This window comes from Parus major, chromosome 2, assembly GCF_001522545.3.
Source record: "Parus major isolate Abel chromosome 2, Parus_major1.1, whole genome shotgun sequence".
In the NCBI taxonomy this organism is placed as follows: domain Eukaryota; kingdom Metazoa; phylum Chordata; class Aves; order Passeriformes; family Paridae; genus Parus; species Parus major.
The window spans coordinates 86,550,896-86,564,451 of NC_031769.1; the positions used below are offsets into that span (position 1 = coordinate 86,550,896).

Here is a 13,556-nt window from a genome sequence, read left to right on the forward strand (position 1 = left end):
TTCCTTCCCTCTCTGGGGGCTATGCCTATGTTTTCCCCAAGCAGTTCCCTCATGATAGGTGTATAATGGAGAGACAGGGATGTACCCATATTTCACCTCCATGGGAGTGACCTACCTGTGGGGTTACAGAGTCCTGCTCTTCTTCCCATCCCATACTCAGTGAATCAAAAAATGCATGAATAAGTAGCTCGAAGTCATGTGTGGATCCTGCCTCACTGTGCTCATTCATGTCTGTCTCTTGCTGGCCCTGGGAGTCACAGACCATTTCCATGTAAACCTCATGAGAAGGCAGGGACAAGCCTTCCCTGACATTCCTACACACACCAACTCCTGCTCAGTCTCCCCTACCAATTGACAGGTTAGACTGTGAGGAAAAACAGTGCTGGATTCCTCCAGGCAAAGGAGAGGGAAATAAACCATATCTTCTCTCACCATCTCACCCTTGGAGAAAGCTCCAACCTCTGGATAACAGAGATGGATTCAACAGGACTGACTGTACATATTTTAAAGGAAACCAGTGATTATGAGCACATTTTGTGCAGGGCCTGAGTGTGCAGGTGACTGGCATGTGGCTACACAGCTGGAAGGAACACCTCACCTGTGAATCCCAGCAGCGCTGTGACATCCCTTCAGTCCTGAGCCGCATACTCATCTGTGTGCCCAGCAATGCTTCCAAGCAGAACTGAGCACCTCACGAGCTCGAAGGTCAGGAATGCAACCATCACCAGCAGACACATCAAACATAGTATCTATTTTATTGATTTAATTTCCAAGGAAGTTAAAAACCAGATGAAAGAACATTTGCATAGCATAATCTCTTCAATTTATGAAGAATAATCACATTTTTAATGCAGTGCTTCATTTTGATTTGGTGTAATTTTGACAGAAAGATGACCTAAAATTTTTATTATACTTTGAAGGACACCATCGAAAGTATCTAAATCATAATCTGAAATGTCTTAGTCATATCAGAAAACACAGAGCTCAGAAACTTCTCCTAAAAATGCTGATTTCTGTTTTGTGATTTCAGCCTCCTGGCTATTATTAGAGTTTGTAACAATCACCATTTTTACCTTGAGATTTGAGAAGGAACTAAAGTCTCACAGAGAATGGAATGTGTCTGAATAATTCATTGCAAGTAAATAAGGATTTGGTTTTCAAATATATAGAGGACTTTCTACATATAGCACTCTGGTGCTATATTAATATTATATTATTCTGTATTAAGTACATTCATTATCCATACAAGGCAAACATATATCTGCAATTATTCCAAAGGTTTAATTTTGCAGTAGTCAGAGTATTTAGATCAAAAAGCCTATATCCATATGAAATAGTCTTATTTTCTATATAATTGAAAAGTTAAGAAATTAACCCTTACAGAAAATATATTTTCTATATAGTGTTTCAAAGTGTTTGTGCCCCTTTTGTATCTGCAGTCCTTAGGGTTGCAGTATGTTAAATTTCTTCTTCCTTTGAATTATTTTTTCACATTATGGGAGGGATGTTCTTTCTGCAAACTTACAGTGCATGCCATTTAAAAGTGACTCTTTGTACTTCAAGATTTTCCACAGTTTTGGCACCTAGAAGAATTTGTCTCCATCGATGGAAAGACATATCAGTACTGGCAGGAACACTCCACTTACTAGAAGGGAAATGTTATCCTTTATTTAGCTGAAAGATTCCTTATGTATCTTCCATCAATCTGAAGTGTTGTGACATTTCCTACCACTGCACCACAAGGATGTTCCTTCTGGGAAATGCAGACTATACTAATGAGTATGTTTATACATCAAAGAAAATCTTTCTTTTTCCCCTGTAAAATGGCAAAACTATTCTTGATCTAATATTGCTAAGCCACAGCAGAGAGAATGTGTAATTGACTGTAAATAATAGGTCAAAATGACCAAGCATGACATTTTTAAAGTTCAAATCCTCTCATCCATAGTTATCATACATTGCATTATGGATACTCACAAACAGTATTTGTCAACCCACTGTGTACCAAAGTGACTTATTTTGTACTAAATGCAATAATGAGTGAAACAGAGCTTTTTGAGGTTGTTTTCAATTTCCTCTTCTAAATTCTGTGCCACGTTAAACAAATGCCAGAGTGGTGAGGTGAAGAGGACAGAGCAGAGCACCAGAGATCACTGAAGGTCAGCATACAACAGGTCTCTTCATATTTAATCTGTCAGAGCTATGCTGGCTTTCTACCCAACAAAGCAATGCTCTGCATAACAGAAAGGCAAAGAGTGAAACAGTTAAGAGATTTAGATACCAGGAAACTGCTTTTCAAGGTTCCAAAAAAGCCTGCTCATTACAACCTCAGATAACTGACTATTAGAGAGATAAACCCCCTGCTTTTCAAAGTAGGCATCAAGGAGCAGACCTCGGGCTCTGAAGTGGAAGGTACAACTCTGAAAACAGATTCTCAGTTTACATACATATGAAAAACCTCTCTTTTTCCATGTATTTTATGGCAGATTGTAAGAAACAGATAATGTTTCTTCTCATTTCCATTACAAAGCTCTGCTGAGAGACTGTTCCAGCTGAAGTGAGTAAAACCAGTTCTTCAAAAGAACAAAAGAAAAAGGAAACCATTATGCATTTAAAAAGAAAAAAAAAAAGGAAAGAGAGAAAGAAGAAAGAGCATTTTTGAATTCTGATTTGTGCACTGGGTGATGAGCTTCCTTTTTCCCATTCTATGCTGCTCTGTGGTAGTCGCTCTCCTTTCAGAATGGCTGTTGGACCAACTCTTTCACAAAGCTGCCTGCCTCCCTCCGGGGATATGCTCAAACAACTCAAGGACTGCTTCAGCCAGAAGCACTTTCACACAGCTGGAGCCAAAATTGCCCCAAGGAAGATCTAAATCATATTGGGTGAGAGTTTTTACTGTGCTTTTAGCAGGGTCAAAATTTCACTTCCCAGATGTCAATAGAGCAGCCAGTCTAGGAGAATTTTGTCTTCCAGAAGGACTTCCTAAAAGCATGAAATCATCCCATGGCTAGCTAGACACATGTTGAGGGTCATAAAACACCTGGCCTCAATGTATTCAGTCTTGATTTACACAGACTTTCCATGTGGGTTTTCATTTTTGGTCCATGTCTTCCTATATTTATTTTTCATAATTTTCCCAGTAATTGATACTTCAGACTAAGGTTTCAGACATTTGCTCTCATAAATCAGAAAGCATGAGTCTTGTTTAGAAGCTTCAAACAGCTGTTTAAGAAGGGCATTATGAAATGAACAGAGTAAGAAAAAAGAATACTTTGACCTGTTTGTGATGGAGAAGCATTCAAACTCTCGAGTTCCCTTAAGTGGCCATTAGACATTGCTGAGGAGGAACAAAGTTTATATAGAAGATGACTGTATTGCTTGAAAAATCTCTAATTAGAAATAATGTGTCAGCATCCACAAATACATAAGGGAACAAGAGTGTGGAACTCACAGAATCATGAAATGGCTTGGGTTGGAAGGGACCTTGAAGATCATTTAGCTCCAACTGCCCTTCCATAGGTCGGGATATTATTACACAGAAAATCCCAAGGAAGACATCACGTAAAATAAATCACACAGAAAAGTAACAAATGGAAGAGAAAGAAGTTGAGAACAAATGGATGGCATTCCTTCACAGGCAATGTGTTTTGCAAACGGCATCCTGAATCCTCATCATCTTTGTGCCTTGTTGGCATCCTCACGCACTACTTCTGAAAAAGGAGATACTGATTTCCCAATAATTCCCTCTTTTCCATTGCTTTCAGACTGTCTACAGATCACCTTCAGTTTTTTTTTGGAAAAGCTGAATGCACTGCTACTCTCATGCCACTCTCCCACTGTTCTCTTCCCACCCACATTGTTTCTAAAATATGTCTTGCATCCTCACTCCTAATTAGGGTTTTGATGAAGCAGTAGAAGGAAGTAGTGTATGATTGTGTTTACTTTCCTTCATTGAGATGTGGCTTTCTGACAACAACACTGGGCTTGTTTTGGGAGTCATCTACCAGTAAGACTTGATCAAACCTGTTGCATCCTGAAGCAATTGTGCAAAATAGAGCTATGGCTGCTGCAACATAATCACAAGCAAAAACATGTAGGTGAGCTGTAATTATCAACAGTTTAGCCATCTGATAACATTTACAGCAAACAGAAAATTATCAGAAGTAAATGAGTGGAAGCTTTTTCTTTTTTTTTGAGTAACTGACTACTGACTTCTCCCTGTAGTTGCATAAAAATTTCATCTCCACCAGAGACTCTATCCTGAACGTTTTTCTTCACTGGATGTCGGAGGCTGAATTTCTGTATTCTCCTTCAGCACTGGAAGTACTTGAGAGCCAACTGATAAAACACCTGAAAAGGATGACAGCAAGGGCTGGTTCATGAGGTATATGCCGAAGTTTGTCTGAAAAAAAGCAAAATATTTATTAATATTTAACACATGTTAGAATAATCAAATCTATAGATGATCTCACAATACGGATATGTTTAGAAAAAAAATATTGCTTTAAGAATAAGGAGGCATGTACCATGTCCATGTAATTAAGAACATTCTTAAGTCATTAATTATAACAGGCTAGTAAACAGAAGCTAATGCCATGCTATTCACGAAGAATAGCTTGAGTAAGTGGATAAATAACACTATTTCATCATGAGCTCCCTAGTATGATATATGTAATTCATACTCCCTCACAATCTTGTTATTTAATGTCTGCTCTGGTTCCTTGACAATTACAAGTAATGTACTGTCACAAAGACTCTGAAGCATGGTTACACTGGTATGTTCCAACAGTGAGGAAGTCTTGCATCTCCTACCATGAATTATTCACTTTGTTAACAGAACTTTATTCTGCCTAGCCTTTGTGAGTTTCCCTTCATTTGTTTTTATGAATATTTTAGTATGTTCTACAGAAACTATTCAGAAAGTTTGTTTTATCATTGCTCCCACTTGTTGTTAAGTGCCATTACCTGTGAATCCATCCTGCATAAATAGTAGAAATACTTAGAATAGGTCTTTGGGATATTAAGTAATAAAGAAAAGAACGGAATATCCACTTTGCCCCTGACCATGCAACCCTCACAGGCACCAAAGACCTGATCTGAGTGTCTGCATTCTTATGTGAGATCTTGATCGCTAGCAGCTGAGTGCTAAAGTTGTGGGTGTGATCTGGAAATGTCACAGGAAGAGACTGGTGTGGTTTTGTGGTTTTGTGGTTTTGTTTTCCAGCAGTGGAGAATTTAGAAATATGCTAGAAAAAGATTTGTCATCTCGTGACAATATTTTCCAAAGAATTAGATAATAGTTAATCAAAAATATGTAAAGTAGGAAAAAAAGAAACCCTGAAGATCATGTTAAATTGATAACAGATTTTTAAACTTCAGGATGTCTTTGCTCTTTAAACTGAGGACCCTGGAAACCCAATATTCATCTTCCTGTCTCTTTTTGTAGGTTTCAAAAAAAAGTATTTTGCTTTGGTAGGCTACAGTCAAAATATACAAGTCATTATAAAGTGTAAAATAAATAAATAAATAAGCAAATGAAATTACTTAAAAACAAAATTCTATTATCCTCTATTTCCTGATTACATTTACTGCCATTGTTCAGTTCAATGATCCTGAAACTGAGTGAATTACATTTAGAGCAGGTTTAAAAAAAATAGTAGGTAAAAGGGATTGCAATAAAGAAAAAAAAAATAGATGAGTTACAGACTAAATATGAAGGCAGTATGTTGCCTTTTGCATTGTGTAATTAAATAAAGATGCAGCAATGAGGTAACACAGAACAGTTATCAGTCGTTGAAGAATTCATGAGAGGTAAGATTGAGACTTATTCCCAAGTAAGAGAGATGCTGTAAAGCAGAGATCTATCCAGACATGGCCTCAGACCCTGAATTTGTGTCTTTCTGTTTCATTTGTAATCCTAAACATCAATGAGAAAAATAGGCCCTAAGCTTAGGTGTTCTTGGCTACCTCAGCTATTCCTTCATCTCACTAGTATGTGACATGTAGAGGGCATGATCTGGACCTATCAGGCCTATCCTACTGCTGGCACTTTTTGGGTACCAGTGGCTACAACAGTGTCAGTGCCTGGTGGACACAGGGTACATCCTTGTGGTCAGTGTTCCAAAGTTAATGCTGAGGAATGAGTGCAGCACTGTAAGATCCCAGCCCTCTAGCACAGTGACTCCGTTGGATCAACTGTGATGCTGTAATGGTGTTAGTAACTGTTCAATTTAAAATATTAAAGTGCATAGTCTCATTTTTCCATTTTTGCTTTTCTCTCATTAGTTGACAAGTTTCTCCATTGGCATAAATGATGTATTTTTCAGCCTTGTGGTTAATAAGCTGGATTCACCTCCTATACCCTAATGCAAAAATGACAACTGCCATGATTTCATTTTTTTAAAAAATCAGGCAATTATAAAACAAATGCTGTAAAATTAATACTAATTCATGCTACATCACATTTCACACAGGAAGGAATTTTATAACTCATCCATGTAAATGAGCTTATCTGATGCATGAGATGGTCTTATTTATATTTACTGTGTTGTCATCTTGATGTATCTTAAAATGAGACTAAAATAAATCTGGGCAGATTGTTCACTGTGAAGAACTTCATTTACCAATTTTTGTTATTGAAAATCATTTAGCAGGATTTTTTTTAATGCACCTTAAAACATTCAGAATTATTTAAGGAAACGCTTGTTAGAATGCATCTTGTCTTCAGGAGCTCTCAAAACTGCTTCAATACTGGTCCTTAGTATTTTTCTTCTCTGATTTGGCATCTAAAGTCTCAGTGTTTTTTTCAGTGAGTAATGCCTAAGGAGTTTCCACGGTGATGGTATACTGATGGTATACAGATTTTAGTAGTAATGCCAGTTTGGAATTACCCAACTCTTTTTTTTTTTTTTTGGTGAATGTTCTTAAATCCAAAATTTAGCCTTTGATGGCCAGACATGGATTTAACATCTTTTAAGGAAATTTCCCTGTTTTTTTCAATAATTGCAAATAATGACTCAGCAAGTACTGATAACAGCAATCACACACACACCCCTGCCAAGCAACCACAAAAGCTGCATCTGCCACTTCAGCTCTGTTTCAAGAGAAAGACAAAATGTAGAAACTCGCCCTTCTCACATTTCTGATGAAAAATGGGGCTTTCAGACACAGAGATTACACCCTGCAGAGTTATTACAGTGAACTGCATAATCTCTGCCTGCTGCTGCTACCTTTTCCCGACTTCAAGGGCATTTTATTGTGCATATAATCTTCCCAGAACACACCAAGAACTGGGCAGGGAGTGCAGGACTGTGAACTCTGTGGCTTTATCTGGCAGTAGAGACTCTTCCCACGACTGTAAAATGTTACAGGGACAAAAAAATTCACAGCTTCTTGATTAGGAAAAAGCAGACCACTGCTGGGAGAAATAGAGAAAACATACATATTCTTGCCAACAGTGAATCATATGATAGTCATCACACTCACTTAAAGGAGGAGCTATGAAATGCTGTCATTATTGCATGTTGTTTCAAGTTAATTTACTGGATCAACAGTAATATGCTCCGCTCAGAAATTCAGTGACAGAGAAATACCCTGTGTGCACTATTCTCTTTTGTAAGACAGAAACCTGAGGGGCTACATCTGCCAAAAGCCTGAGGTGAGATGCCTTTGAGCTCCTAAAGAATGAGTTAACACAGAGTAGAACCCGGTAGAGAAATACACTGCAAGAATGTGTAACAAACACATAAATCATCCTGCATGCTAATACTTAGCTTTGGATGGGTGAGTTCTGGATCTTGCCCACAGATGTAGCCCTCAGCTGCCATATCCCAGCAGATAAATTTACCTGTCCAGATCTGATGATTTATTCATCCAGCAACATAACCTCCCTCGCATCCAAAGATTTGGGAGATGCAATTATTAAATTGTTTTGGGTTTTTTTTATGTAATAATGTTTTACTTGCTTTACATTTATAAGAACATAAAGCCTTACAAAATAGGAGAGTGGAAGTACTCACTTTTGACATACTGATTTTTATATTGGACAAGGGGAAATTTTTAAGGTGGTGTCAATAAAACCCCATGTTGCTCTGTTGAAAATATCTGGACTGTAGAATGTTTCCTTAAAAACTGATTTTCCTTTGCTCTACCTTAAATAAATGCATTTTCCAGTTCAGCCACTAATGAGAAAAGAGAACCATACTATTTCAGAGGCCTATTAATTACAACAATCACTGTTCTCAAATGCACCAGACATTTGAATGAAAAGCATTGCATGGTGTAAAGCCCTGCATTACTATGAAAATAATGATAATGACACATCAGATATGAGGTTATTTGCTGTCCTTGCTAATATTTCAGTAATTTCAGCAATTCAAAGGCATGGCATCTGACTGCAGGAAAAGAAGAACTCCCAAGGCACAATGAGATACTTAAAGGAGGATCAACAGCCAACAGGAAAAAAACACAAGCCTTTTAGTGTATAAGGCATGTGCAAACATAATGGATTTCCCTTGATGTACTGCTATCCGTACACTTAGACCAGGGCAGACTGCTAATGCAGTAATTCCCTTTGCTACCTTGACAGCAAGTCCCAGCTCATAGCACTGCTGAAAATCTACCCACAGGGCTTCCGCTATCACTAGCGCTAAACAGCATCTGCAAAACACCAAAGAGAGGCAGGAATTCTGTGTTCTCCCTTTTTCATCCATGTGTGCGCTGCGTCAGGTGGTGAGGCATGTGGAACAGCATGTAGCCATTTGCTTAATGGAGTTAGCTAGTCTTTCCTAATCTCCAGCAGTAACAGAGAGCACCCTGTCACACGAGGAGAGTTCATCTTTCCAGTCAAAAATTACAGAAGAAATCCTTTATGACTCTTTCTTCAGAAAGCAGAGCTCAAGCTCACTTTATAGACGTGTTTACATTTTATGTCAAACAATGACATAAAAGGTGTTGTAAAAAGTAGCTGGCAAGGCTTCAGCACTTTAATCAGGAAAATGCTTTACATTTATCAGGAAAGATGCAAATTGCTTGTGTGGTTGGTTACAGTAGCTGGTTCTGACTTTCAGCTGCAATCCATATATGCAAAGGCTCCATCTTTCAGTTTGAAGCACCAGGTTCTCAGAGTCTCAGAGGAATGGAGAAAAACAGGATTTTATAAATAAATATCGAACTACCTCTCACAAGCCTTACATTATTTAGGTTATTACTGAAGTTCATTGGCAGTGCTGCCATTTGGGGTATTTGTTTGATAAATTTCAATGTAAATTTTTCAGGTTCATAATCTTGGAAAGAAACAAAATAAAATGGTAAATATTGACATCTGTCTCCCTTTTCTATGTGCTGTGTCTTTAATGTTTTGCCAATCAACTTGCTACAGCAGCTTTCCAAAAACCTGGGAAATTATCTTAAATCTTATTTTTCTCCAACAGTTTTTTTTGGAATTTGAATCAGATTATTGACAGATGGGAGCAAACGCTGCTGAATTCCTTCACTGAATCTGCATCTAATGAAAAAAAAAAAAGAAAAGAAAATTAAGTCTATTAGATGACTCTTTAGCAGAAAAGCACATGGTAGAGATATGAGTCACCAAAGGATTAGCTCTGCGATTTAACACAGTCACATGAACTGGATGTTCTTTCTCTCTCCCCACTGAGAGCTGTGAAAGGTTTGGATCGATGTCCTCTGTCAGGTCTGCTGAGCACACTAAAAATGCTGTAGTCCTTCCTGGGTGCTGCTCACTGATAATCAGCTGGTGCCCATCACCACAGAGGTGACCTGCAGGAGCAATGGACTCAGAGGTCTTCTCGGACCAGACCAGGCAAAGCTACCAGTTCAAACTCTCCCTTTAAGTTGTCACCTATACCAGGGGACTCACCCTTATGCAGAGCAGGGCATGCTCACAAGACCCCACCTGCCAACAGTGCTGAAGGCTGGGAAAAAAATAAAGGCAGGCTGAATGCCCGTGTGTTTGCAGCGTGAACATCGACGCAGCTGAGGGAGAGAAAGCACTCCCCCGCAGTGATCAGCAGCGCCTGCCTCGCCGTGCGGCTTTTATCAGGTGCCAGCTTCTTCTCGAGAGGCTGGATTGCTCTCTTTGCCTTAGTCCTGTTCAAATGAGCCACTTGGTTCTAGCAGTGCATCAAGAAAATCTCTTCATTGTTTAGTTAATCAGAATGGAAGAGGAGCTCATCTTTGCTGGGGGAAACATGCAGAAGATGCTTTGCCTCTCCTGAGAATCTGTATCCCGAGCAAGGTTTTGCCATTTTCTCACTGAATACAGAGTGCTTTCTCTCTACAGAGGTTTCAAGTCACAATCCAGTAAAACCCATATGGGCAGAAAAGGTCCTCTGCATACTACACCTCATGTGGCAGCAGAGAGCATCCCTGTCCCGAGAGCCCAAATGTGCTCTGAAGTGTCCCAGATGCTGCAGCTGTGGATCACCATTACTCAGAAAGGGCCCTTGTCCTCAGGCTACCCTCCGTGGCCAGGAGCTCACCTCACAAAGGCCCATGTTCTGTGGTGACCTGGGGCAGAGCCTGCTGTGCAAGCCAAAGTCACCTCAGGTCAGTGGGAAGCCTGTGCCTCCCCCAGCTCACTGCACTGGGTGGCTCTGACACGGAGCCAGAGGAGCTATTCACCAAGGGTAACAGCCAAGGAAAAGAAAGCCCTTTGTTTGCTTAATGAGTCACTGAGAAGAATCAATTTATTTTATTTTATTTTATTTTTTTGTCCAAACATAGAATGCAGTATTTGTAACTTGTTTGTGCATTCTCTGGTTGAATGATTTTCAGCCTATTTGTTATTGCTCTGTGCCGGTGCTGTGCCTTGTCTCTGGTGTTTGGTGGGTACTGGCAAAGCTCCCTAGCCCCGACTGCCAGAGACACTTTAACAACAGAGGCTTAACCAACAGGAAGCAATGAATTTTGAATAAGGATTTTCAGCTAAATAAATACATATGAGGAGAGTTGTGGAGCTTTTGGGATGCCAAACTGTCTAGCAATCATTCAATGAATCAATCAATGGAACGCTCTCCATTCCAAGAAGTAATGCAACCTTAGGAAGCAGGACCTCAAATAAACACCTGTATTTCACACTTACTTTCTGGTCACTTTCCTAAGCAATTACTCTCCACTTTGACTATATTCACATTTGCTCTGTTTTTCCTGCTAACTAACTATTCAGGATAAGAATAAAGTTTAGTCTTACAAGCTGACTATATAATATCAAACAGTTTCTGATTTTTCAGTGTATTTCTTTTCTTTAAAGATATCAGTGCATCAGCATGTGTTTTTATGACCAAAATAAACACAATGGAAAGAAGTACATACTGAATAAAAGCAAGCAGAGTTAAAACAATGCATATTAATAATCCATTTCTGAATAAAAAATGTATTGAGCATTTTACAGAAGTAAACCATGCCATATCTGGGTTGTAAGTGCATCCTCTTTTTACAGAAAAAATCCAAATGGTAACAACCTATCTGAATATTCTCTCAGCAGGTATTTCACTACTCATGCAATAAAGTCATTACATGTTTCATTACAACTATTTTGAAGTACTGTACTGACCTTTCTACCTCTGGCAGCAGACAGGGATTGCAGAATTTCTTTGTTTCGTTCCCCAGACTGTTGATCAATGCAGATTATTTGACATCTGCTACATGGACCCACAACCTGAAATTTTAGTTAAAGAAAGTTCATGGCTGTTTATCAAAGCAGTACAGCATTGAACAGTACGAGCTTCCAACCATCATAATATCTTAAACACATACCTTTTGCATACTTTTCCTGTGGTTTTCCAAACTTTCATTATGTAAAAGGTCAAGTCTGTTCACCTGATGTGAGGTCTACTTGCAAAAGTCTCACTGAATTTTTAATTCACTTTTTTCTTTTCTTAAGGGAAGCTTTCTCAGAGACAGAATCTGAGAAATACCAGACATTTACATATTTGTATTTCCTGATGGCTTCACTTCTTCTGTGGGTTAGCAGGGCTGCTTGTCCAAAGAGCTGAATACAAAATTAAGCCAAATGCCTCAGGATTCAACCCAAGGAGGATTTTCTTGGGACTGTTTTAGTGCAGCTGAAATGCACAATATATTTCTTACATGCATGACACTTTTAGAGACGCAGAATGTAAAATATTTAAATATACAAGTTTACCTAATCAGAAGAAATAATTCATCCTCTATCATCTATTATAGATGATGTTAATATCATATGTAATTGTTCTTAAAGTTAATTGTTGTTTGAACTAAAGTATGTTTTTAGGGGGAAAATAAAGAAAACAAACTTTGCAACAAATTTCTTCTTAGAGCTTTAAAATGGAGAAGGACGACATACTGCACTTTCACTTAACAGTGCATCCCTAACTTTAGCAAAGCTGTACATTACAGAAATTACATCTTACAGTATCCTGGTATACACATTCTACTTTTGTAAAATGTGCCATAAATTTCAAATAGGGCAAATAATTAAGCTGTATACTTCAAACATTTTATGTGCTGATCTGAAGTGATATTTCAGGTTTTTGAAATGCATCTAGACTGCTTGTATAACTCTTCAGTGTAATCATCAGCACCAAGCATCAGCTCTTTTAGAAAATTATTTTCCACAGCTCTAATTTTGTTTTATTAAAAGAACAACAAAACAGAGAAGGAAATATTTTTTCCCTTCTTTACTTTGTTCAACAGCTTCTACAATTTTTGCGGGATAAAGAAGCATTAACATAATTTCTACAGTTACTACATCAGTACCTGAAAAAGGACTTAGCAGAGATGGGAAAAGACAATGCAAGTTGCATAAGGCTTTCTATTCTTGCCTTGTAATCCTAAAGTGTATCAATGGCAGAAACAGGAATGCCTTTTATTTTGTCATTTTACAGTAACTTATTAACAGGATCCTCAGCAGAACTCCCCAATGTAACTCCAGCCTCCAACAAGCTGTACACCACAGATTTTGTCCTTTGTGTTCCTCATTTCTTACTTACAGGATGTTTTCCTCAGTTTTCTGCAACTCATATTGCAGCTTACTGATCTAAGTACACATAAGAAAGAGAGCAGATAAGCAATATTTTCCACCCTTGCTGAAAAGGTTTCTCACAGCATGCTGACCAGAAAAAAAAAAGGTGTGATGACTATCATATCTTCTAGATTTGACCTCAGTACCCCTGTCGTTCACACTTAAATTACAGTCTTTAAGAAAACAATGAATAAACCACTTTCACATCCTAGGCAAAGCTTCTTCAAATACATACTTCATATTTCTTGGCCAGACAAATTCAGCAGAACATTTAATACACACGTGCATCTTTCCCTTAGATGTCACGTGTACCTTTTACAGATTTTTTGTTAAGAGTTTTTCTTGAAAGAATGTATTTAAAAACAAGGTCTGACTCTTCAGCATTTTCCTTAAAGTATAAAGGACCTTGTGTTGTTAGCTATGATATGAAGCACAACATACCAAAAAACCCTACCAGGCTAGAATTAGAAACATTTCTTGAGTGAAGACTAGGATAAGATGTATACAACAGAGGGCAACAGACCATGAGTGTTCA

The 13,556-nt window shown here is 38.3% G+C and overlaps 1 protein-coding gene across 2 annotated transcripts in view; it reads right to left on the reverse strand.

The window, feature by feature from the left end:
• Nucleotides 1-732: 732 nt before the first annotated feature.
• The window catches only part of MOCOS (molybdenum cofactor sulfurase), a 215,952-nt gene continuing 203,128 nt past the window's right edge, over nucleotides 733-13,556 (reverse strand). For both annotated transcript variants that reach the window (XM_015619153.3, XM_015619154.2), the window contains 2 exons: nucleotides 11,573-11,677; nucleotides 733-4,402 (listed from right to left, as the gene is read on the reverse strand). In XM_015619153.3, coding sequence (XP_015474639.1) covers nucleotides 4,256-4,402; nucleotides 11,573-11,677 — 252 coding nt within the window. In that variant the 3' untranslated portion in view covers nucleotides 733-4,255. The remainder of the gene's footprint in view (nucleotides 4,403-11,572; nucleotides 11,678-13,556) is intronic.